The sequence below is a fragment of the Mustela putorius genome, unplaced genomic scaffold (assembly GCF_011764305.1).
Source record: "Mustela putorius furo isolate JIRA1106 unplaced genomic scaffold, ASM1176430v1.1 tig00003834_pilon_pilon_pilon, whole genome shotgun sequence".
NCBI classification, from domain to species: domain Eukaryota; kingdom Metazoa; phylum Chordata; class Mammalia; order Carnivora; family Mustelidae; genus Mustela; species Mustela putorius.
The window spans coordinates 48676301-48703932 of NW_025421987.1; the positions used below are offsets into that span (position 1 = coordinate 48676301).

Below are 27632 nucleotides of genomic sequence, written 5' to 3' on the forward strand. Positions count from 1 at the left end.
ATACACACTTAATATTCAGCCATAAAAAAAGAAGGAAATCCTGCCATTTGTGACAACATGGATTGGCTTTGAGGACACTATGCTAAGTGAAAAAGGTAAAAAAAGACAAATACTATAAGATATCACTTACGCCAAATCTAAAAAAGTGAACTCAGAAACAGAGAACAGATTGGTGGTTGCCAGAGGTGAGAGGTGAAGGTTGGGGGAAATGGATGAAGGTGGTCACAAGGCACAAACTGGCGGCTGTAAGATAAGTCAGTCCTGGGGATGTAACGTACAGCATGGTGACTATAATTAATAATATCGTATTATATATGTGAAAGTTGCTAAAAGTAGATCTTAAAAGTTTTTATCACAAGAAAAAAATATAAGTATGTGAGATAATGGATGGTAACTAAATTTATTGTGGTAATCATTTCATAATACCTACATATATCAAATCACTATGTTGTATACCTTAAACATATACAATCTCATATGTTGATTATATCTCAATAAAATGAGAAAAAATAAAAATTAAATAAATAAGAATACTTTCACGGGGGGGGGGAGGCAAAAACAGCCCAAATGCAATACTTGGAGTCTTGAGACATTTTTGAAATCATTTTTCAGGCCAACTTTTTGAAAAACAAAATTGGATAAATATGGAAATAAAACACCTGAGATGGAAAAAAATTGATGTTTCTTTAGTAACAATGGTAAGGTTTAGGATGAAGGTAGCTAAGTCTATTCAAAGAGCCTATCCCATTCACTGCCAAGTTTTAGATCCCCCAGGTTCATGTTGTATGATCGAAGACTTGTCACAAAAGAGAAACATAGTTCATGAATCTCTTTTCTCTATAGAATGGAAGAATAATTGGTAATATTATGCAAATGTTTCTCCAAACCCCAAGGGCTGATCTTGTGATGCTTGCTTCTCTGAGTGTGCTCAGAACAATTTTAGAGGAGGTTTCTTTCCTGTCTTTTCTTATTCTTCCTAAAAGTGTCCTACCATTAACTGGACATATTTATCTCGTGGTCCAGTGACTTCGGTCAAGCTGTTCCTGTTACCAGAAGAGCTTTGTCCTCTAGCCTCTGAAACCAGAATAATGAAGCAAAAGGGAAAGACTGGAAAAAACAAAAATAGTTCACAAAAAATATATGAGAATTAAGACTCTAAATCACAAAAGTCTAAATACATTAGAAAAAGTTGGACAGTGAGAATTAAGATGCCGAGGTTTTAGGCCTGCAAATACAAAATTATTTATTAAAGCCACATGATTAGCTGTTGCTTTCAAGGTGTCCTTAAAATATCTCTAAAATATAAAGTATTACCAACGCAATTGATAGTAGCCTCAATGTGACCTATTTGCAGCCTAGCAATTCTCTTTATTTTAACAACAAACAAGACTGATTATTCAGCAGAGTAACTTAGGCCAAAATAACTTCCCTGACCAAATGATAGCGTCACTTCTCATGCAGGAAGTGAAGACTTGGCAAAATTTTCACTGGGCAGTTTCCTTTGACTTTTCACATTACAGTCAACTGATTTATGAATCATAGGAAGTATAAATTTAACTGTGCTGACAACTCTTTGGAAGTAGACTAGATCTGCAAGACCTTTCCAGCCAAATGGCCTACTGAATCCTCCAACTGAATATTGTAAAAACATAATGTGTTAAATCATTAATAGATAAATTAGTAATGAGACTAGATTGATTTATTCATTCATCAATTTTAAACTAATTATGAGCTCCTTCCCCTAACTTCTAACTTCTCCATTTTTGTCCTACCACCTCTATGAACCAACAAGACCTGGGAGCAGAGTAAGCCATTCTCCCTTCTCAAGCTCACTAGATCCAAATTGTACAACATCTTCCTTCCTTGTTTCTCTTCCATGTGCCCCTTGGTTACCATCCAAGCTTAGGCCTCAATTGTCTGCTTGCTTTCACTCCCTACCCTCTACACAGGAGGCTGTGTAGCAACTATCCCTTTGTTTTGGTCAACACTGTCAAATAGAGAGTGCATTATTCAACCTGGCATTTAATTGTTTCTGTAATCAAGCTCTCCCCTTATTTCTAGCCCTCTGTTTCACTGGTCTTCCATACTTCAACTAACTGGAATTGTTTTTCTTTCTTGGAATAATCTCTACGCCTTTTTTCCACTTCCATATCATGTTTTTGCCTTTGTTTGTAATGACTCTCTCACCTCCACACATTATATGCACTATCACCACTGCCAGAGTCAACCAACTCTCTTTCTTTGAAATCTTTCCTATCACCCTAGTAATAAATAATATTGACCTTCCTGAGTGCCTGAGGACTTGACCCCCTCCCTTAATAACAGCTTTGTGGTATATTTACTCTTTTATTTATTTGTTGTGTTTTCCCCTGATTCATTATTAAAATCCTTGAAACAATTACTTCAGAAATGAAGCTGATAGAACTCACTCAATTCATTTGTGTTGAAAGAATGAATGAATGAGTGATGAAGAAAGTTCTTATATCACCTGCTTTTCAAAAGCAAGTTTTAAACTTCCTATTAATATAAAATTCAGAAATACTTAGCAGATATTTTGGTGTTCCTAGATATTACATAACAAATTAATGTAAAGCCATCATGAGACAGAATATAGGCCCCATTCAGCTAAAACTAGTTACACATGTCTTGGGTACACAGAACAACTGATGATATTGGAAGCATTAACTAGATAAATACAAGGCAATATAATCTAGTTTTATTTTCCCAGAAGGTTGTTTTGAGACCATCAGTTGTTCATAATGTATAGGAAAATATTGTTTTCATAAATTTTTAAGTGAAATTATTTTATTTTTTTCTATACTTCCCTATGTATTGAGCATGACTGAAACAAGCTTGGCATATGGTATTTTATAGTCCTCACAATCTATGTGACATAATTTAGAACTTAATTATATATAGGTATAAATTATATAATGATTTTTTTCTCCCAAACAAATATTAAATTAATGGGGAAAAACCTCCACACATTTCCTTAATTCCTGGCAGTTATTAAGCACTTAAACATTATCTTGTAGCAGCAGTGATACCATTAGTGTTAAGAGGTAGTGCAGTGGTGATGGCACCAGTGGTTGTGGTAGTGGCAGTGGTAGTAATAGAAGAAACAGTAATAGCAGCGCAATGTAAAGGGTTTTGTGGGAGATTCATTAGATACATCACCTCATTTAAATATTAAAACAACTCCACAAAATAGTTCTAATCCCTCCACTTTATAAATAAGAAAGCTGGAGTTCAAGGAACTTACTAAGGATATAAAAAAGATCTAACTGGTCCTGAGTTTTTTTTTCCTATTTCACAGTATTACCTCCTTATAAGCCATCCAATGAACAAATGCTTTTTTGGAATCCTTTTGCATCTGACATAGATTGGTTGAATAATTGATTGATATGAACAGCTGAGTGCAGTGCAGAGTTCCCAGTAAGAAAGCAAATCATGTTTTTTTTTTTTTTAATTTTCGCAGATTAACTAGGCACCCCCCTACCAACATCAACATATAAGAAACAAATTGTGAATTAAAATATACTCTAGCCCCTTATAACAAGACCCTTTCCACTTAAACTCATCTAATATGGTTAAGTGTACCAGTGGATGCCTCTTTCTCCACCAGCAAGGAGGGAAGGATTTACGCTGGGTACTGAGTCGCCTATTGCCAACCATGGATGCCTGGGGGGACAAGCGTTAATTATGACAAATGAGTCACATGATTTAGACATTAATCTAGAAAATACTTTAGCCAGTCAACATCAATTAAACTTTTTTATGTATTTAATTCATAATCTACTGAATGAAAAAAACAAGAAGACCCTAGCAACTTGGACATTTTCTCTTAACTCTTACCTTAGTTTTTCAAAAGCAAACCCTGGAGTTTGGCTACTGGTAAAGGAATCCATATGTTAATAACACAGTAATAAAATTTCTGATCAGTTACCAGCAATCCCGCTGAAAAAAATTGCTATAGTAACAAGGATAATTATCAGCATCTTAGGGGATCAACTGTTTTGTTTTGTTTTTCCAGAGATTTTATTTATTTGACAGAAAGAGACACAGCAAGAGAGGGAACACAACAGGGGGAGTAGGAGAGGGAGAAGCAGGCTTCCCATCGAGCAGAGAGCCAGATGATGGGCTCGATCCCAGGACCCTGGGATCATGACCTGAGCCAAAGGCAGCCACTTAACAACTGAGCCACCCAGGTGCCCCTGAAAAGTATGTTTTAATTAAAATCCTATGCTGCCAACAAAGTCATTTAAAAATTATTTATTTTAAGATAGATAATTTTCCATTATCCATATGAACAGAAAGAATCATGTGGAAGAAATCATCCAAAACAGCAGAAGATCTAGAAGTTGCTATTTATTTCAGAAATACATTATTTAATTTGTTTTTTTCATGTTTCAATTCACTTTTCTAAGTCTCATTTAGGCTAATATTATAGTTTGACTTTCCTGAGTCCTCATCAAGTGCTAGAAGGAAGTTAATCTAGAAATGTGCTAGTGGATGATAACGTGAAAAGAAAACATTAAAAATTATCTACTTTGAATGAGGAAAAATGACAGACCAAGTATCTCCTCTTTTATCCCAAAACTCTCAAAATGGAAACAAATAACTATATATTAAAAGAAAACTAAATCTGTATGAGTGAAAGTGCTAAAACAAACTTCCCTATTTTCAAGGAAACTCTCAGGTCTGACTCAAAATAGTCCAGAATGAGTCACATAAGATCCTGGTTCTTAGCATGTACTTGCATTGTTAAACACAAATTCACTTATTCCTTGTTCCAAGGACTGATCCAGAACGCATAACATAATATAAGAGGTAATCTTAGGGCACCAGGGTGGCCCAGTCAGTTAAGCAATAGACTCGTGGTTTTGGCTCAAGTCCAGATCTGAGATCCAGCTCTCGCTTACCCCGAACAGCAGGCTTGTGCTCAGCATGGAGTCAGCCTAAGACTTTCTCTCTCAGGATGCCTGGGTGGCTCAATCAGTTAAGCATCTGCTTTGGGTTTAGGTCATGATCCCAGAAACCTGGGATTGACTCTTGCTCAGTAGGGAGCCTGCTTCTCCCTCTGCCTCCTGCTCCAGTTTGGGCTTCTCTCTCTCTTTCTCTCTGATAAATAAATAAATATCTTAAAAAATAAAAAAATAAAAAAGATTCTCTCCCCCTCTCCCTTTGCTCTGCTCCCTTCTCTCTCCCTAAAATCAATAAATAAATCTTAAAAAAAAAGGAAAAAGGTAATCTTGTCTGTTTTCTGACCCAGAGTCCTGAGAGCAGAAGGAAACCTTCCAATAACTGAAACAGCTCACAAATTTACAAAAGCAAAACCGTTTTTCAAAGAGGGGTCATGGGAGCACCTGGGTGCCTCAGATGGCTAATAGTCTGCTTTGGGTCAGATCATGATCTCTAGGTCCCAGGAGTGAGCCCCTTGTCAGGCTCCCAACTCAGCAGGGGGTCTGCTTCTCCTTCTCCCTCTGCTTCTCCCCCTGTTTGTGCTCTCTCTCTCTGTTTCCAATGAATAAACAAAATCTTTAAAAAAATAAAATAACAGATGTGTCACTTCACAATTTTTCTTTTTCCTACCTAAGATTTCCTAACTAAACTGGTGGGGTGACGATCTCTTGAAATTGACTGTGTGTCGTGTATTTATAAACAGCCAAGTGGCCAGTGTTTTATGTTGGCAGCCAAAAGCCAGTCATCCTAAATCAAGGTTTATAGGTGCAGATTTTTTCACTCCCCTCTATATTCCTTTTGATTTAAAGGAGATTTGATGTGAGTAGCCAGCTGGCAATATATACAATGACATTTAGAACACATGTGTATGAACTTGAAACAAGTAGGGGCACTTGGGTGGCTCAGTTGGTTTAAGCGACCGACTCTTGATTTTGGCTCAGGTCATGATCTCAGGATCTGAGATTGAGCCCCAAGTCTGTCCTGGGTGTGGAGTCTACTTAAGATTCTCTCTCTCCCTTCCTTTGCCTCCCCACCCTTTCTCTCTCTCTTTAAAAAAACAAAACAACAACAACAACAACAACAAAACACAAAACAAACTTGAAACAAGTATCATGAAAGAGAAGAATTATTATCTTTTTATTGAATGTACTGTGATTTGCAAACAATTATATTAAGTATAGACTTAATTGGCCTTAGTCAACTAAATTGGCCCAATAGTGTGGTGTTTAAAAAGGACACATACATGTGTGTTAATATGTTGCATATGATGATGGCTCAATTATTTAAATAAAAATATATGACCAGATGGAATCCTTACCTTTTCAAGTATAGCATTGCCTTGGTGAGGATTGATGTTATGCTGGCTTATTTCTCTCTTGTATTTGTATTCATAAACTTGGTCAGTGATATTAATCAGCAGAGTTGATGGACTGAAGGCCAGTTTTCCACAGTCATACACAGTTCCACTTTCAATATCTGTTGGTGCTGTAGCATATCGTAAGATTAATCCCATTATGAGGCCTAGAATAAAGAATAAACAATTACAATGGAGGAGCTGAATCTAAAATGTTCTATCAGATGCTTTTAAGTATATGATTTTGAACTTGTAGAAGTAGTAGGAGATAAGTTTTTGTCCTTACCTGCCTTAGAAAATTGTTCACTCTTCTAAAGATACCAGTTCAATAGATTTCATTAAGATATTTGTGGTGTGGACACTATTGCTTAAATATCCAACACATATTCCCCTATTTTTCCTTTCCAATAGAGCCACAAATTTTTGAAAGAAAAGCTACCCACTTCTTCTACCCAACCAAATGCTTCAAGAAAACCTTTGCTTTTTAACAGATACTGTAATCTGATCAGCCAGAAGATCAAATTTCTCAGAGAGTTTTTGCTCCACAAATCAGCACATATCTAAAACAGTGCCATCAAACTTAAATGAGGCACTTATATACCACGGTTGGGAAAGAAGAAGTGTTATTCATTTTCTCCTTTGGGACATGACAGAGGTGATTTGTTCCCTGTTCCCTACCACCACCCCCCCACACACACCTTTTTTTTTTTTTTTTTTTTTTTGGTCGCTGGCAGATATCCTATGACCTTGAGGGGACCCATCCCAGGGTATGGTCAACATATTGGACCAAGATACAGACAGAACATAAGTCCTGATGACTTCACTGAACCACTGGAGCAACCTATTCTGGAGGTACCCTACTTCTAGGCTTCTTGTTATGTGATACAATACATTCTTTAATTTTTTAAACAGCTTAAAAAAAAAGACTTTATTTGACAGAGAAAGAGAGACAGCGAGAGAGGGAACACAAGCAGGGGGAGTGAGATGGGGAGAAACAGGCTCCCCAATGAGCAGGGAGCCCAGTGTGGGGGACCCTGAGATCATGACCTGACCCAAAGGCAGATGCTTAACAACTGAGTCTCCCAGGCACCTCTTTTTCAAACAACATTGAATCAAGTTTCTGTCTACCTGTAGCAAATGCACTCTAAAGAGACAACATTCCTTTCAGTGAAGAGTTGAACCCAAGTAACAGTTCTTGACTTTTAAGTGTACATATGTACATGTTAGGATGCTCATGGTAATCTGGTGACTGTAAACTCCCCTAATACTTTGGATTTGTTACTAAATAGCAACGAAACTTCAGAGGCCTATCCATTCCTCAATTTAAAATTTGGACTGATCTATGTGTTTTAGGATAAATCCACAATCTCCTCTTTAAAACACCAAATGTTTAAGGTTTTACCACTCTTGTGAATCCAGTCACCTAGCAGCCTTTTTTTATTTTATTAGTAATTATTTTTATTACTTTATTATTAGTATTTTCTAACTAACAAATAAATTAATAAAATAATAGAGTAATAAAATTATGAATTTTCACTAATTACTTAATAATTTGAGGGTGCATATTTCGCACAAGACATTTCTAGACTTAAAAATGCAGCACCAGTTCTATAGGAGGTCAAGTTTGTAAAATGCAAACCCTTAAGCAAACAATTATAATACAATGTGACATGTGCTATGACAGCTGGTAAGCCCTCTGTGTTATATGAGTATAAAGACAAAACACTCCAAAACCCTTTGAATGATGCAAAGCTTTAGATGAATCTTAAAAGGTCATATAAGATTTGTCGAAATAAGCTGAATCAGGGAAAAAGTTGGGGTCCAGGCTGCACATGTGGATGGCAGTACACAACAGCAAAGACAGCTAAAAGATCCCATTGAGTTCTGTTCACCAATGTGTAGCAGAGTTGTCAGGAAAGTGGACACTCAGGCAGAGATTGTGTTTGCTGACTGTTTTGGGTCTGGCTGGGTTCTCACCAATGGAATATAAGCAAATGTGATATGTGTCACTTCTGGAATATAGCTTTGAATAAGTAGGTGAGTTTTCCTCTTCTCCTGCCCAATCAGATAGATGGGAAGGAAACAAAGGCCCTATGAGTAGACAGAGTCACCAGACTGAAGGAGCCTTGGTCCCTGAGATACCAGGTGGGGGAAAGCCATCTGCCAACCCGGAATACCTCATTGGACTATTATGTGAGTGAAGAGTTAACTTCTGTTGTGCTGTCACTGAAATTGTAGTGTTAATGTGTTAAACAACACCAGGATAATAACCTACTGGAGATTATGTATAAATACAAAAGGACTGAAGAAACATGGTAGATTTATAGAGTCTATAGTGGTGTGAGGAGAGAATAAATGGAGGAAGAGAAAGATGAGAGAGAGAGAGAGACCACAGACCAGAGGCAGAGGCCCAGTCATAAAGAAGATCCTTGGTCATGCTAAAAAGTTTTTATTTTTAACTCAGTGGTAATGTATAACTACTGAAATATTTTAGGTAGGAGAATAAAACAATAAAATTTTTATGTAAGTGCTGTCACTTTGGCAATAATGTGGAGAACTAAAGAGAATGATGAGTGAGAATAAAAACGTATTTTATTTCAAGAATATTTTTACCTCCTTCTAGCTTCAGTATTTGGCCTAGTCCTCCATCATAGTGCGAAATACTGTGTCCTAACCTTTGTTGGCAAGAGAAAATAAGTGATGGACACATAACCCCCATGAGCGTCTGATCCACCATAGAACAGTGGGCAGACTTTCACGTGCCGTATCAAACGATTACAATAAAACCAGACAGGAAAGAGAGGGTGAAACACGTGTTCTACACTGCAAGTGGTTTAGGGTGCCTGTGAAGAACATCACTTTGCCAACACCCTTTGTCTAGGAAAGATTCATTTTCTAAGCTATTGGGCAGGTACCATGAGTGATTCTGTGACCTGTGCAGGGGGCCTGAATGCAGAGAACCTATATTAATACTGCGCAGAATTCCCAGAAGGTGAGCCACTTATTTTTGCAATGTGCTTTCAGTACAATAACAAGTAAATATGAAATGCCCGCTGTGTTTTTCGAACTCAATTATTTGTCATAATGAGTGCCTCGTCCCTGGGCCGCTGTGGTTAAAAATTCATAGAAGGCTTCAAAACCTAAATGGGCCTGCCTGCTCCTTAGTACCAGCTCTGGTCCCAGCTTTCAACAAGATACTGCTGGAGTAAATGGAGAAAGCTGCTTCTCACCACAGGTGACCAGATGGAAGAGCCATAATGATGAATCTCTCAGACACATCTCCCACTCTGAAGGACTGCAGCTCATCGATGGTCTCAGCTACTGTGTTCAGGAGTCCATGACCAAATTCACTGAGGCCAGGCAATGACTGACTTCAGTAGGGGCACCACGGCAGGGAGGTGGGGCTGTTCTGAAGGGTCACCATGACTTAAGGATCTCCATCAGCCTTGCTAAACCTTTCTTAGAACTGTGCCATCACCTAAACATTTTCTTACCTAGCCTTTCTGCACCTTCTTCCTCCCTTCGTAGGCACTGCAGCTGCACCAAGATATAACTGTCCCAGCATCCAAAAGCTCTCTCCCCATTTTCCCTCAAAAAAGTCCCCGCAAGAAATCTTTCACACAACTAATCTCTTCCCTGTGTTTGTTTCTCAGATGACCCAAATTAACACACGTGACAAAAGGCTCTAGTCAGATTTCTCCTCACCCCAAGTCTCAAGAGGAAGCAACATCTTGATATAAGGTGAAGGCCCTTCGGGAAACTGCAGCTGTGCAGTGCACACAGTTAACAGACACATTTGCCCATCTGCACACTCCCACTGCAGTAGCTGCGGCTGAAAGATCCTTAATGTCTGAGGCCAGACACCCATCCATAGAGTCTATCAATGCTTCTGACAACCAAACGTCCACTCAGTGCTTTAGCCATATGTTGAAGTGAATATGGAGTGTCAAATTAATGCACTCCAGCACAATATGCTTGAAAACAGGTGACAGATAAAGTAGGACTGCTAGTAGGAAAAAAAAAAATTCTATCGAAGAGGGTTGTTTGTATACCCCCACAAAGGTATAGGATAAAGAAAGCACCAAGCACCTCTGTGCACAGAAGGAAAGAAGAGACTGGCTGCCACAGCTTATGGATACAAACCACTGCTCTCATCGGTATGCCATGAGCCCCAGCCTTATCGTCCCAGGAGGAAAAGAGGCAGCTTCTCCCAGCAAAGCAATACCATGCAGAGGCCTGGTTCTAGTTTATATTCTCACAAGCATGACACTTCCCTGGGCTCTGACCCCTAGCTAGCTGGTGGCATCACCTTCTCCAAGCACAAATTCTAGTCCAGATGTATGCCCTGCTTCTGCCTACATGTTTGGGCATTTGGGCAACGAGGAGGGCAGTAGCATAGATGTGCTCTCGAGTGAACCCTGACCTCTTCCTAACAGCCCACAAGCCCCAGGATGGAGCCTGGACAATATACCTCATTCCTAAACGACTCATAGTCCTACAAATTCCATCTCATGTTCTACCTATGGAGGCCCATGCTCTGATGCAGCCTGTGCTCAATGAATTCCCTCATCGTTGAGTTTTTATAGCACTCACAGTTTAAACCACACCCTTTCTGGCCCAATTTTATAAAGCCTTACATTGTTCAACACTGCTTTGTGGACGTTGGCTTTGTCTCACCCACTAGACAATGAAACTGTTTAGGGCAGAGACTCCATGTTATTCTTCAACTCTGTTTCCTTCCAAAAAGCTACACTTTAGGCAGAATTATAACCCAACTTTCTCTAAGTCCACAAACTCTCTTGGAGTCAAGAAGAAAAAGGTCTTCCAAGCTCATGTAGTTGGTCAGTGAACAACATTTGAAAATGTCACATGTAAGAAATATCACACCGAGTGCTGTGATGCTCCTGTCCTTGCATAGCTTGCAGTGTAACCGCCCATAGCAAATGCCTGGCAGGCAGCTGACATGATGATGTTTGTAGGAACAGAAAGGAGGGAAGAAGGAAGAAGGAGCCTCATGGGCACTCAGAATGAGAAACATTTAGGAATATGACCCTTGTCTTTCTGAACTGGCTTTCACTTCATGCTCCACATTGAAAATATAAGAAAACTCCCCTCCCTCCTTCCCTCATTTGGCTTTCATGCCACAGACACACGAGGCATTGTTCTAAGACATGGGAGAATTATAAAAATGAATAAAATATGGCCCTAACCCTAAAAGATTAAAATATTTTAAACTACCAGGCCTTTTCCTCTTCCCAATCTGTGATCCTGATTTCCAATAAGTATAAGGTATGAGTATTTCCTAAGTCTCTTCTATTAATCCTGTGTTTCACCACCAATCTGCCTGCATCTTACTGACAGTCATTCTACATGATGCTGAAGCATCTTCCTAAAGGGGCTTTTCTTAGAGAAATATGGATGGGCATTTACTTTTATATATAATGACTATATTTATATATAATGTAACAGATCACAGAATGGTTTTGAAAAAACAGTGTTAAAATCTCTCTGGCTATGTTCAGACCTATGACTGGGTTCATACACTATCACACGCACTGCCACATTGCATGTGGCTCCCTTTAGATTATTTTTCTGTAGGAGTGGTACTCCCCTTGAGTCATACGATGCAATAAGACCATCCCTACACATGTATCTAATCTGACTAGCCCATGGTTATATATTTCAATGCTACATGATATCAAAGAGAGTTTAGAAGCCTAAAACAAACATATGTATTTAATATGTAAAGACTGAAGAAGAAATGAGTTTCGTCGTTCTTTCATTCTGTATGCATGTCGTGGCCTCCAAGAATAATCTAGATAAACGAAGCATTGCCTCTTACTAAAACAAGAAGATAAATCCTTAAACTATATATTATATATCAACTTGATTAGTGTATGAGACACAGTTGATTGCCAATCCAGCATTCATCCCCCTGCTTTTCCCAACAAAGCCCTGATTTGTTCAGCTATCACCCCTCCTCACACAGCAGTGTACTGAGGGTAAGTTGACTTCTTCAGCTCTAACAGTGTTCCCATTCCCCTTGCTGGTCATTGGTACTAGAACAGCATGTGACTCTATTCCAGTTGATAAAAAGGGAAGGGAAGCTGGCTAGGGAGCTTCTTAGAAAAGCTTTGATATCCTAAGGGAGAGAGAGAGTAGTGATGAGTTCCTTCCTTCCTTCGGATATTATTGGGCCTGGATATTATTAGGATACCAGGAACTTCTGTACTCACCTAAGCTCTCACCTGATGTTAATCAGCATTTGGAATAGCAAAGAGAAGAAAAGGAAAGAAGCTGGGTCCTTGATGACAATAATGGGCTCCTAAATCAACAGCCCTGAAGACTATTCTTCTCTCTGGAGTTCTATTTGTGGAAGATAATAAATGTCTTTATCGCTTAAGTCTGTTTCCGCCAAGCGTTCTGTTATTAGCAACTGAAAGCAAACTATTTTTTTAAACAAGTAAATGTATAAAGTCCTAAGGAACCCTAAAGGAAAGACCCAACTAAAACTCCACCCCCCAATGTTAGGGAAGGTCTCATACAGGAGGTTCTTAAGGATGTATAGGAATTCTCCAGGTAGAATAGAGGGCAAGAACTTTCTAGGAAAAGTATTCAGAAATCAGTGAGCATGTTGCTAATCAGACACACGAAGGAGTTTGGGAGGGTTAACTAGGGCAGCTGAGATCAAGGGCCCCAGCACAGCTGGAGAACAGAAAGGGAGTTCAAGAGGGAGAGACAGTTGGCAAAAAGGTCTCGAGAAAGAATGGTGGGAGGTTTCTTGTTAGGAAAAAGACTTGCTGTGTTTTTCAGCTAAGGAAACAGCATTAGGAGACAGTTATCTGAAGGGAGAAATGAGAGTTAAGATATGGTGAGGACATGGAGAGGAAGTTAACATCAGAATTTGTCTATATTTACATGAGGAAGAATTTAGCAAAGGAATTTGGGTACAGGAGTTTTAAGATGACAGTTATAAAATTAATCCAAGGAAGACCATTGTTTACCATTACCAGGACTTGTTACAGTGGGGGACTCTTCAAAGTAGGGAATCTAATATAATATTTCAGTCATCCAGGTTCAAAAAATATGTACTGGGGATTCAAAAATATGGAAATAAAGAAGGAAAGGGTGTGACAAATATTGTAAGGAAGCCAAATCAGTGGACACCAATTAACTGTCTGCAAGTTAGTATTCACAAATATTAGACTTTGTGTCATCTTCACAATTTTTCCCTTTCACTTGATAGTTATCTACCTCCTCCATCATATCAGAGTCTTCATCAGAATAGTGATTTAGAAAGATGATATGGGCTTGAATTTCAAACGCTAAATGCATGTCCTAACGTTTTTCTGTTGGCACTTCAGTCTTACCCTGAGATTAATCACAGACAGAACCGAAAGTAAAAATATACAATGCTCTCTGATTATATAGGGATTTCATTCCTTCTCTGCCCTCCCACCAATCTTCTAAATTCAAAGGACTAAAGGAAAGTGTGGGTGTTGCTAAAAGGGACACAATTTATTGCTTTATGCTGGCTCATTAACAACTTGCTTTGGTGAAGAAAAAAATTCTCTAAGGGTTTCAGAATAGGTCTGGGCACCTTCCAGTAAAAGTATCCATGATGTTCCAAAGTGGAAAGGGGTTCATGAACCTATTCCACCTTTGGATGCCTCCCTCCAAGTTCTTTCTTCTCACAGGTTAGAGTCACATGGGAAATAATAGAAAGACCTGACGATCAGATCTTCTACCATAGTAGGGTGTCCACTGTTTATCTCCATCTTTGGTGGATACTAAACAACACACAGAGGCATTCACACATATACACAGCACACATTTCATACCACTCTGGGGTTCCTAACATGGGATTATAGATAACTTTCTAGAAACTATCTCATTTACCAGCTTGTACATAGCTAACACCCTTCTTTACAATTGTTTTAGGAAGTTTACAGAAGAAATGTAGAGATAGAGATATCTAATTAGCCACATACTGACTAAAACAAAATGATTTCTTATCTTATAATGTTCATACAAAACAATATATTTTTTCCTCAAGCCGGAGGGAGAAATATTATAAAAACAATAAATAGTAAAAGAGCAGGAGGGGTAGGGAACTCTCTAATAAGTGAAGATTTTCTCCCAACCCCCCATTCAGCTAAGGAGGACAACGGAGAAAGAGGAAAGACAGAAGGAAGTAAAGGAGACAAAACTAGGAACCACTATATTCAGCTTTATTTTCCTAGTGAAGTAGTTATTAAACTCTAATGCATTAGGAACCTCTGGAAGATTTGTTAAACACAGATTGCTGCATTCTGCCCCAAGTTTCCTACTCAGTAGGCCTGGGTTGCGGCCCACATATTTTCATTTCTAAAAAGTTCTCAGGTGATGCTGACACTGTGAGAAGCACCTTCGTATGAGACAACAAATAGTTCCTACCATTAGGACTGCCATTGCAGTCACAGAACCCTGTCAAAGTCCATGCCACCAGATTCATTCATACAGGTTTCAAACAGCATGGAGAGTCCAGAAGCATAATTAAAGATTCTACCTTCAGTCCCTTCCAAAAATTCAGTTCAATTAAACTAACATCTGATGAAAGCCTATTTTGCATGATTCATGAGAACAAGGCATTTACAGTAACTTCTCCACCCATTCTGACAGCCACAGACATTTAAAACCAGAGGGACTGTAGACTTGCAATACCGCTTTCCCTGATGCTGTGGCAGGTGTTTCCAGGGCAGCCTCATCCCTCTCCCTGGGACATTTTAACCTAGCTTCTTGGCATGGCTTCACATTCACAATATTGCTCCCACTCTATTTCCCACACTGGGCTTTTTGTTATGATAGAATAATACTTCTGAGGCCTTAAGGTAAAAACGACAACAACAAAAAACAAAATCAAAACTTTACTACTTGCCTCCTTTCCCCAATCTTTCCCCATCCCTGACTACACATTAGCATCAGACTTTGGTGAGAGGACAAACTTTGAGAGCCCTAGCTTTCAAAATGGTCTTGTCAATTATTCTGTGAACCCTTGGCTAAAGTTGTAAATTGTCCGAGCTTCTTTGTCCTTACATGCAAACTGAAGATCATTGTATTTTGCATGGATGTGGTAAGGATTAGAAATAATATTTATAATTAGATATCTCAGTCTCTATCTTTCTTCTGTAAACTTCCTAAGATACTATCACCTGGCACAGAGTAGACATTTATTAAATAATAACGACTCTCCCAGGGCTAGGTGTGTGAAAGGACATGGGTTTTATGGTCCTGGACTTAAATCTTGGCCCCATTACCAGCAAGTCATTTCATGTCTCTGAGGGTTAGTTTCCTCTTTTGTCATGTGAAAATGATAATATCTCCTCCACAACACACACATGCACACACAAACACCCAGGTTTGTGATACCCTGTAGTCACATGGAGCCAAACTACCAAGGTTTGAGTCCCAGTTGTGGCATTTTGTAGATCTGTGAACTTAGGGAGTTATACTTGATTTTTGGTGCCTCAGTTTCCCCATCTAAAGAAAGGTTGTTGTGAGGACTAAACGACTGAACATAAGTAAAGCCATATGACAAAACAGTTCACATTGTAAACACTAATTGTGGTAATTATTTTTACTATTATATTTTGATATAAGTTTCACAAATGTTAGTTCTTTATATCTCTACTTCCCTGGCCATATAATTTTAATTCAACTTAGACTACATATAATGTCTCCATAAACAGTTTGAATCATAGATTCATTTTCTTGATATGTTTACTTCTTACTTAGCCTTTAATATCCTGAGGGAGGATGTTCTGAGGTACCACAAGAGTTTGCACTCAAGGGCTTCCTCTGTAGCTCCTTAGAGATTCAGAAGCACAACAGAATGTATAGGAGGTCATTTTCTTAAAATCAACTTTTGAAAACCTACAGAGAGGAATGCGCCTTGAACTTTTGTACTTGTTCAACATTTATTTGGCTAACACTTTATAGCACAGAAAACCTTGTCCTCTGAAGCTCCTTAAAATCAACCTTTTACATTAAAGGGAGAGTCAAGTTCAGTTCACTGGGCTCTTAATCCTAATTACCTGTCCTACAGATTTCTTCAAATTAAACCAGAAGCATTCTGATTTTCACATGACATGCATCCATGAACCCCTGAGTTTTCAACCTGTTCTCTCTGTTCTGATGATATAACTTGCTCTCCTTACTTTTCTGACAGGAATTCAATAAGATTTACTGAGCACTCATTACAAAATCAGAGCAGAACTGAAAGCAGTAAGAATGGTGAAAAAACACTAACTAAATTCCTGTCTGGGAGGGTTCTGGGAAGAAAGTTACTGATTTGGGTTGGAATGGCTTTATGGCTGAAGTTAGTCTTGGCCTAAATTTTGAAGGACCTTGAAGTTGGAAAGGTGTTTTCATTTCTTCCTCATTTGACAGATGAGACAAGTAAGGTCAGAGATTAAGTCACTTGCCCAAAGTAATGCATCTAGCTACTGGAAGAAAAAAAAGAAAGAAAGAAAGAAAGAAAGAAAGTAAATCCTTGGGATTAAAAGTCCAAATTCCCCAAAAGAGCATCCAATGCTTTCTCTGTAAAGCAAACCACGTTTGAGTGAGTACAAAGCCTCAGAAGGGCCTTCCAGACAGGGGGAGGAGTGCAAAGTGGTAATAATCATCTTTTACAGGCCTGGCAGCCAAGAAGGCTGTGCTGGACCAGAGAGGAGCAACATGGATCAGGAGGGTGGAGACACATCATGTTGAACAGCACAATTTCACCCTGAGGAACCTCCTAGCAGTGATATGATGAATTTAATGCCCTCTGATTTTTCAAGAAACATTGCTTTTAAAATCTTAGTGATTCATCATGTAACTATATTATCTATAAATTTTTTTAAAAACATGCTTCAAGTAAATTATTTAACCCTATTATATTGTTAAGTGTACTGTTAGACCTAGTTTACCTAGTTCAACATGACATAGTTTAAAGAACTCAAAACCTAAATTTTATGGCTTGGAATTTTCCTTCTGTCTACTAAACAGGGAGCAAATTTTCACATGAATTCAGAGAGTGTCCCTCAGAGTATAATGCCGTAGAATCAAAGATAGAATTCTAAGAGGTTTAAATTGTTCTGTCCCTAAGCTTAGATTCCAAACCTCAAATATATAGCATTATGAATGTCCTCTAAAGTATGAGAGCCCCCAGTGAAGTGTAACGAAATTCTTAATGTCATCGGGGAAAAAGGAGCAATTTTCCTTTTATGAACAATGAACATGGGATACAGGGCCCTAAGTGAGTGGCACTAAGTGAGTGCACCAGCTGCTGTCAATCAATATTTTGACCATTAATAGTCATGTAAGCTATTAGTCCCATTTAAATGAATATCATCATTGCTTAGCTATTAAGCCAGTTATAGATTTCGATCCTGAATTTTGAAATAATGAGAGCCATAGAATGTCATAAGACAAAATTACCCATTACTGTTCCTCATGAAGTAAAGATATGGTTATCATGCTGCCACTGATTTTCAAAAGCATCTTAGGACCCTTCATATAAAAAAAAGATATTTTTCAATAATAGATTATTTGTAGTTGGAGTACCAGATTTATCTCTAATGAACACAGAATCAGACCAAACACTACACATGATTTTTCTTGGCTTTATACAACCTTTCATATGACATCTTCAGGTTAACAACTTTGAAATTGTTTCTAACAAAAACTGTGAGAGCAGTTAAATGTTCTGTTTGATAACTTTTCCTCCTACTTTTCTTTAACTGCTCATTTCCTAAGCCCCTGCTCCTTAGAATTTTTAAATTGGATTCCTGATATACTAATAAATGTATTAACATCTATTGTGTCTTCTTTTTTTATTTATTTTTTATTTTTTTTAAGATTTTATTTATTAATTTGACACCCAGAGATCACAAGTAGGCAGAGAAGCAGGCAGAAAGAGAGGGAGAAGCAGGCTCCCTGCTGAGCAGAAAGCCTGATGTGGGGCTCAATCCCAGGACCTGGGATCATGACCTGAGCTGAAGGCAGAGGCTTTAACCCACTGAGCCACCCAGGCTCCCCTCTATTGTGTCTTCTAAAGGATATTAGACATTTCAGCAGAATACCAGCAGAAAGGCAGGATGTCTTTAGTAGAGATGGAGGTTGAATTTCAATTTTGCAGTTAATTACATGACCTTCACCTCAATAAGTTTTCCTTTCCTTGTCTGAAATTAAGATGTGGAATTATCATCTCAAGACTTCCTTCCAATGCATGAATTTCAAATTCATTTTTAGGTGCTGGGCACTTTATTCACTTGGCATTTCCTTTCCCCTTCTCATTTAAACGTGTTTATTAGAATGTCCAATCTTGTTCCTTGTTGTAGTCTCAGACTATTTTATCACTGACAGAAAGTCAGTGATAACATTTCAGGTATAACATTTAGATCATGCCTGAAGAAGAAATCTTATATGTCATTAATGCCATCCATATGGACTATTTTCAGAGACTTTTGGTAAAAGATCTTTTATGATAAATAGGAACAAACCTTATTAGACACATGTATAGATGTATAAGAGCACATGGACCTTGCTATGTATGGCTGTTCAGTTTGGGTGAAGTTACTTCACTGTTCTGAAATTTAGTTTCTTCCTCTGTAAAATGAGGAACTGGAGGAGATAACCTCTCAGAGTCCCTTAAATTTCAACAATTATAATTCTATACCAACAAAAAACTAAACAATACTAAAATAAAAGTATTTTCAGCTATTTATATAGTTTAAGATAACTCAAGGATACTCAGAATTCTCATAAAGGAATACTTATGCATATACATGCACAATTTCCTAATTTTTTAAAGTTTTATTTAGTTATTTTAGATAGAGAGAGAGCATGAATGGGGGGAGAGGCAAAGGGAGAATGATTGAGAGAGAGAAGCAGACTCTGGGCTCAATGTGGAGCCCAACATACGGCGATCTCATGACCCTGGGATCATGACCTGAACCGAAATGAAGTGTCAGCCGCTTAACCAACTCAACAACCCAAGCGTTCCTGTTTTCATAATCTTTATAATCATTTTACTTTGCATTGTGTCAGAATTTGCTTTTAATAACTTACAAATAAAAAGTTTATGAAGGAACAAAAATCAGACAACTTAATCCCACTCTTATTAACCATAAGCCTTAAGAATAGCAATTTAAAGAAATGCTATCTGAACTATTGTGCAATGTGCTAATATTTCATGACTTCAACCGCAACTTCAAAGCATTTCATGAAGTTGTGAGAATTAAAGATAATCTGAGATTTTTTTCAGGCTCAAAAGTAAAAGTTGCATTTATATATTGTGAGTAAAAAGTATGGTTCAATTTTAGTAAGTCATCAAAATTTAATCAAAAGTTTTACAAAACAGTATCTCCATGATAGATAAGCTGATATTGGCAAAATGAGCCATAGTTTAATTAAATTCAGTGCTATGAAGAAATCTTTTCTTATTAGAAGGTTTATAATTTTAAAATCTGTTTTGTTTTGCAAAACCATATGCAGCCCTTTAATATAATGCCAAGAATTACATTGTTTCTGGCTTCTCAGATTACATCCCATATCCTCATTGATTATTTATTAGCCAAGTCCAGAGAAAGAAAGATCATGGTTCACTGTTGATGGAGAAGGGCAAATGACTGCTGCCTAGGGCTTTACATCTGACAGAATCTCTTCCTTTCTCTTTGACTTTCTCTTCAACCTGATTGTGTTTTCCCCTCAGAAGAGAGTTTTGTTTTGTGCTTTAAAACTCTCAACACAAAGGAATTTAACTTTGTGCTCTGAAGGGATCAGTATATCAGTCTCCTGAAAGAAATTATACTTCTTAGCCTACAACTTTTAGTTCCTAGCTTAAGTATCTCACAGTGGAATTCAGTTAAAGCATAGAATTTCTCGTGGTCTCAAATCATGATGGTACATTTTCATCATCAGGATATCACATAGCTAGCATATAAAATGTTCATTGATCCTGTTCTCCAAACCTCAGAGATACAAATGGCTTCAAGACTTCCAAAATGAGGGAAACAAAATATAAAAGTACATTTTTTGCAATGTATTATCCCAATGCCCCACCTGTTTTCATTGCATTCAAAATTTCTATCCATTACCAGGTTAAGATCAGAAAGGTAATGTGAAAGTGAGTAGGTTTTAAAGCTACCAGTGTCTTGCTTTACTTTCAAAGATGAGAGTACAGTGTGGATAATCTTTGTCACATTTTATTCAAGTTTCTGAAAGGCATGACATAGCAAATTACGTAGAAAGAGTAATATTTTGGAAGTTTAAAATGTTAAATGCTTTTCCACATCTTGCCCTCTCTCCCCCCCCAAAATGGTACATAACAAATAACATTAAAATGACAATTATAAATTAGAAAGTCTGAAATCAGCCTAAGAAATGAAAACTATTGCATAAAGAAACTCTCTTATAAGAAAATAAAACATTGCCCATATAATTAAAATGGATTTGGATATAATTATTCCAATAGGAGGACTGGAGTATGTTTCTGAACATTTCCTTCTTGAAACTAGTTGAGAAAAGAGAATTTACTCCATACATTTTAAATGATGTTATTTCTAGAACTTTATAATGCTTCTCAGTTCCTCCTGTGAAAGATGGGCTGCTCTTTGTGACTGTGGAGCCATGACTTCCCAACATCAATCATTACAAAAACAAACAATTTGCTCTGTTTGACTCGGTTTGACTCCCCACATGACAACGGACCCACATCTGTCAATAGACATGATGTGTGCCGTGTGAGAACATGACTGTGACATTTACTCTTGTGACAGGGCAAATTTCAGCAGCTCATCTGGAAAGAGATGAGCATTCATTATGCTGCGGCACCTTTCATCAAGCTAATGACATTTCAATCAGCACATTTTCTCCAGTTTCAATACTTCGCCATCTGAGCACAAGACTCTAATTACGCCCAAGCAACAAGTTTCACATCAATCCTACAATTTCTGCACTCACCATATACCATAGCTCCTCCGGTTTCATGCAAGAAGCGAAATCGATGATTTTTAAATAACCAGATTGTCAAAATGGTAAGGATGAGCAAAAAATTAAAGACAAGCAGCTCCACTGCTCCCTGATGTTGAAACTGATACTCATCCTTCTCTGACATAAACCTTTGCTGTCTCTCCATTCTCCGGTCTTCTTGGGATTCCTTAGATTAAAAACCTGGATAATAAGGGCTATCAAGATTTGCCTAAGACAGTCGGCTGCCTGAAGATCTCAGAATAAACACTGCCACTTAAGTTGCTACTTCATGAGCGTTCTGCCTTGGCTTAGTATTCAGATGGCTTCTAGTTACAACTTCCTGTTTCTCTCTTAAAGCAGCCCTGTCTCTTTTCAAACTCCAGACTGTAGTTTCATCATGGACTCTCACTGTCTTTAAATGATTCATTCCACGAAATTATCTTTCATGCTGGATAGACCTGCAAGCAATCATTCTGAGATCTTGAATCATGATTCTTATTGTCTCAAACAAACTCCTGAAGCTGCATAACTAGTGAATTGTAGATTAAGAATAAAACAGATCACCTTTCATCAGTAACATTTCTAAGTTCGAAAAGCTAACTCCTGAATCAGAACCTCACTCACATGCCAGATTTCTCCTCTTCAACCAAAGTCTACCAGTGTGAAAGGGATTGATTAAGAGCTCTTATTTGACCTAAAATGATTTCACAAGAATTTTCTTTTAAGTTGAGAAGCAAGAAAGAATTTAGTATATGATTCTCTCTCTCTCTGGCTTTATATAACTGGCAGTCACAAACGCAGTGTTTAAACTTTGAACCAATTGTTTCCCTTTTAACAAGAATAAATGAAAGCAAAAGACAAAAAGAAAATCCTGTACTGTCTCTACAGCTGTGCTGTTTGGATATGCTGAGTCAAAAAAGAAAAAGACACTAAACACATATTTCTGAAGAAAAAAAATATATGGCCATCCTCAGTAATACCACATACACAGATTTCTCTTTATAGGGTTTCTGGTCCAGGCATTCGGGACCCACAGAAATCTGCCACAGATCCCAAACCTCTTCTGTCCTGTGGCAAAACAATGTGATTAGGTCACTGAGGAATAGTCTGCCATCAGCTATAAAGGCTCCCGAAATCTCAAGGCTCAGACTATAACAGTGATGATTTCTTCAGATCATCTTCCATTTGGCAGGCTGGTTCTGTCTGAATTTATATCTTTATGCTGTTTAAAAACATTCAAGACAACACTACTACCATGGGTTCTGCTGCTTTGCTATGATTTGCTTGCCTTATTGGTTCTACTGTGTGATTAGAGACAGTCAAGGGTTAAGTGAGTATTTTCTTCATTTCATGGCATTATTGTAACTCAGAGGAGTATAAATCATTTAGTATCCCCATACTTGACAGAATTGGTATTCAACTTATACAGTGTAAATAATTCCTTGAGTAGGAAGACTCCAAATATATCCTTAAAGGTTCTTGTCACCAAAAGCTAAAGGTCAAACATGTAATATATTGTGAACTAACTAGCTCCTCAATAACAGTTTCACCCGCAGGAAAGCCTATCAACCACTTACTGTAAAACTGCTGTTTCAGCTTCTTTGCCTTCTGCAACTTTTGAAGCTGATTTCCTCTCTGCGTTTAACTCAGCAGGGGGTATTTATGTGGGCTGCAGATGTTCCTTTAACACACTACCCTTTTTGGCAGGCGTATCTGGGATGACTAATATTCAAACTGTTTTGAAATCTGTCAGGTAATGCTTGCAAGAATTTCATGAAGCTTTGTTAGCAGGTTCTACCTTTGTAATTTTGCAACCCCACAGGTTTAGTCTTGAGTTGCTAGATTTACAAGATAACCCAAATTCAAAGCCCAACAATTCCATGTCTTATTTTTTTGTTTCAAAAATCATTTAATTAGTTTGGTTTTCTTTTAATAATGGTGATTATTCCATCCGGGTAAAATAAACTTTCTTTGGTTGTCTTATTATGACATCCAATTGCATTATCTCCCCTAGTAAAACAATTCAATGAGAGGATTAAAAGTCCTTGGAATATTTTGATTGGCTAAAACACTATTTGTAGAAGGCCTAAATTTGATGTCAACATATTCAAATAAATATATTTCACATTAAAAATTATACACATGGCTCTTCTAGGAAAAATCTGGTAAGATCTGGCACACTTAGGGCTCTCCTTCGCATGTGGTCAAAATCTGTTAGTGCCTATTTGCCACAAGTCCCACTCCACCCATTTCAGTCATTCATGTTTCCTGGATAGCCCCTGAAGTCATTTGATATGTGGCCCCTGGTTTGTTCTAGGATTGGAATACATTCACTGTTGCATTGTCTAATTCTGATGCTGCTTACCAGCAGCATGGAAAGCTGAGAAGAAAAGGGGATTCAGAAAACTTCTCCAATTCTTTTTTTTTTTTTTTTTAAGATTTTTATTTATTTATTTGACAGACAGAGATCACAAGTGGGCAGAGAGTCAGGCAGAGAGAGAGGAGGAAGCAGGCTCCCTGCTGAGCAGAGACCACCCCCCCCCCCCCGCCCAATGCGGGGCTCAATCCCAGTGCCTTGGGATCATGACCTGAACTAAAGGCAGAGGCTTAACCCACTGAGCCACCCAGGCTCCCCTCCAATTCTTTAAATCAGAAAAGTACTTCAGTTTTTCCTATTTTGTGTTTTTTCCCTCAGAATATCATTTTATTTTCTGCTGCACCAATAAAAGTAAAAAAGAAAGAAAGAAAACAAAGAAAGAAATAGAAACACATATTAATGCAGCATCTGCTATAGACCAGGAAATATTTTAGGACATTTAATGTAGTATGATTTAATATTCATAAAAACCTTTCTACAACCAAGAAATTTAAGGTTCAGACAGAATTGGTAACACTTCCAAGGTTGTACAACTAGTAGAAGAAGTTAAATTTATATCTGGGGTTTAATCACCTTGATTAACTCATGTTGGCTTGTCAGTGACTTTCCTGGTTTTAGCAATCAAAATCCTGTATCCCAAGAGACTCTTAACTCACAGGCAAACCAGTCATCCTGTTAGACAGGGTTTCCCAAAAGTGAAAATCCTGTACTGTTAATAATAGCTGTTCCTTTTGACATTCCAGAGGGAGAATTCACACAAAACAGGAATATCAATTTAAAATTAAGGAGCTGTTTTGTTAGCTGGTGGCAATAACCCTTAGTGCCATGTTTTCTGATGACGTTGGAATGGAACCCAAAACTTAAGCATAAGCCCAAAGAAACATTCTTGATTGTTCCTTAATCCCAGTCTTAACACCTGCTGACCAGTGAGTCAAAAGTTCTTGCTGCAAGATGCAACATGCAGGTAAGAGGAAGTAAAGAGAAAAACAAGAGGCCCAGCCCATTGCTGTTGAGTACGCCCTGCCTTAGCTTGCCCATCCAGCACCATGGAAGGAAGGACTTGAAGAGAAGAGCCTCCCAGTCCAAGTAACCTTGTATAGCGTAGTTATCCCACTCACTAGTGAAAGTGACCAGTTAGAACCCACAGACTGTGTTTCAGAATCTAAGCAATCATTTGAGAGTTCCTTATTGTTAGAAAGGATGGTGGAGACTGTGGGCTCAGAGGATCAAGAAAGGATATTTTTCCTAGGTTCAGGAGAGATGCTGAGAGTTCCTCTTCCTCACTTGCTTGAGTCTCACCCTGCCAAGTTCTCTCTCAACCATTGGGCTTCACAGGAAATACTTAAGGCAACCCATTGCCTCATTCCCTTGGCCTCTCCCCCAGTATTCATCCCTATCTGAGACCAGTGAGATGGAGTTGTGTATTTTGCCCCCAAAACTTCTGAAATGGTCCAGGGCAGGACGGCAATTAAGTTTACTTAAAGACATACAATGTCATGAACCAAAAATTCATCCCCTATTCTATTGTCAAACTCACCATAAATCCATCTGTTAAAATAATTAATAAGGAGACAACTAGGCCAGGGTGGCACTAATGCATTGGTAGCCTATGTAAGCCAACCAAATCTAAGCCAGAATCAATGCACTAAATCCAAGAAAGTGACGCATAAGAACAATCAATTATAAATAGTCACCAAGACTTTCCCAAATAAGGCAATCACTTAAGTTATTGTCAATCAAACAATTTCCTGGGTTCAATTCCACATCTTCTCTATAAAAACATCTCTCTTACTTCCTATTGACGAAGTACTCCTACTAAGCACTTTCAGTTTAGTGTTGTCCCAGTTTGAATGGATGTACACCCAAAGAAACTCTTGAAAATTTTAATGTGCCTCATCTTTTAACACATTTAATTTAACACATTTAATGTGCCTAATTTTTTAACACATTTAAGCTTCTCCTACTCTCCCCAAAAGTCACATTAGCACACACACACAAAAATGCTCCTAATTTGAACAATATTTACCTTTCCCATCACCAGATTCCACAGAGAAATGAGAGTTCAAAAATTTCACAGGTAAGTTAAATTCCATAAAAAACACTTAGACAATACTAACTCCTCCAGAAATGCAGTACCCACACCTGCTTTTTCCTTTTCCACCTCTGCAGAGTCCTGGGTCTCTGGAATGCAGGGCCATAAACCAAGGAAATAACCATTAAGTCCATGTTCTTTCCACTACTCTTCATTATGGTGGCAAAGTAAAAGAAAAGTCATTGCAAACTACTGAAGTGAGAGAATTTGTATAGTTTTATTTAAACAACTCAGGTACAGAAACATATGTGGCATGAATGAGGATCTCTTCCTTTTAATATCCTATAGGGTGTGTTCCTTCAGCGCTCTGAAGTGGGAAAACTGGGACACTGTTTTCCCAGGTGAGCAGTTATTTCTGGATTGTTGATCCTTGATGCCCAGTAGTACATACAAAGGTCCCCCATCCAGGCATAAGCAGAAAGAAGGAGAATCCACTTGCATTGCTTGCCATTTGCTGGTCTTGCCACCACAAATACATACCAGACTTTTTATTTAGGCATTTATTCACTGAATATTCCCAAAGCTGTACAGAGTGGGAGGAAAGCAAATCTGTCATTGTTCCTGTTATCTAGATGTGTCAGCTCTATGCCATCAAAATGCAATGGCTTCACAGCTAAAGCCTCAGGAGTAAGGAGGTTCCCAGATGGATAGTCTTCAATTCCTAATGCAGTCTCTTCTTTCCCTTTTGTCTCTAGCTTTCTCTTGGTAGCACATCATCCCTTTTTGTTTACAGAGACCATCTCTTCAAGAAATAATAATGTTACACATCGATTATAATTAGTTTTAAAATGTTAAAAAAAAAAAAGAAGAAGAAGAAGCTTCAGTCCATTGGTCCCCTGTTCTGTCTTGTACATATACTGGAAGAGTCAGGCATGAGAAACTCATTGGCTTTTTTACTCATTGACTTTTGATTTTATTCAATTTCTGTCAGCTTTTCACAAGGTAAGGTAAGTGCAAGCTGGTCACAGTGACTTCCCCCAACCTAGGAATAAGGCTTCAGAGGTAAAGGGAAGTACAAACTCTGAGCCAAGGACGGGGAACACAAAATGGAGAACTACCCCTCTAAACTGCAGCTTATTTTAATAAAAATCTCTTGCAATCAAAGACCTGAGGAAATGTATTTCTTTGATTTCCTATTAAGTGTCCACATGACAAATTAACATTCTTCTTAGGATATAATTTCTATCATGTCTTAAAAACAAATAACTCTGACCTCATTAACTAAAATACACTTTACCCTCTCACTTCCTATCAAGTTATAAAATTTTTTTTAAAGATTTTATTTATTTACTTGACAGAGAGATATCACAAGTAGATAGAGAGGCAGGCAGAGAGAGAGAGAGAGAGGAGGAAGCAGGCTCCCTGCTGAGCAGAGAGCCCAATGCGGGACTCGATCCCAGGACCCTGAGATCATGACCTGAGCCGAAGGCAGCGGCTTAACCCACTGAGCCACCCAGGCGCCCCAAGTTATAAAATTTTTATATGAACTAGCAAAGAAAGGCACCAGGACCTTCACCTCCCCCTAATTTCTACACTATTTTTTCTAGAGAGAGAAAGGGGAAAAGAAGGAAAGCAGAGTTTTCAACAAGGTGAAGTTGAATATTCTTTTTTTTTTTTAAGGTTTTATTTATTTATTTGACAGAGAGAGATCACAAGCAGGCAGAGAAGCAGGCAGAGAGAGAGAGAAAGGGAAGCTGACTCCCCGCTGAGCAGAGAGCCCTATGTGGGGCTCCATCCCAGGACCCTGGGATCATGACCTGAGCTGAAGGCAGAGGCTTTAACCCACCGAGCCACCCAGGTGCCCCGAAGTTGAATATTCTAGAAAATATTTTTCTGAAATGAAATATGTAAAT

At 38.2% G+C, this 27632-nt stretch overlaps 1 protein-coding gene across 3 annotated transcripts in view; it reads right to left on the reverse strand.

Annotated features, from left to right (window-relative positions):
* The window catches only part of SLC9A9 (solute carrier family 9 member A9), a 668807-nt gene that overhangs the window by 521591 nt on the left and 119584 nt on the right, over positions 1 to 27632 (reverse strand). Inside the window, exons 1-2 of one of the 3 annotated variants that reach the window (XM_004754462.3) lie at positions 21302 to 21653; positions 6281 to 6483 (exon numbers count right to left, since the gene is read on the reverse strand). In XM_004754462.3, coding sequence (XP_004754519.1) covers positions 6281 to 6483; positions 21302 to 21476 — 378 coding nt within the window. In that variant the 5' untranslated portion in view covers positions 21477 to 21653. Of the gene's footprint in view, positions 1 to 6280; positions 6484 to 21301; positions 21655 to 27632 lie in introns of those variants that run through there. The other 2 variants (XM_045088481.1, XM_004754464.3) reach the window with 2 other exon arrangements.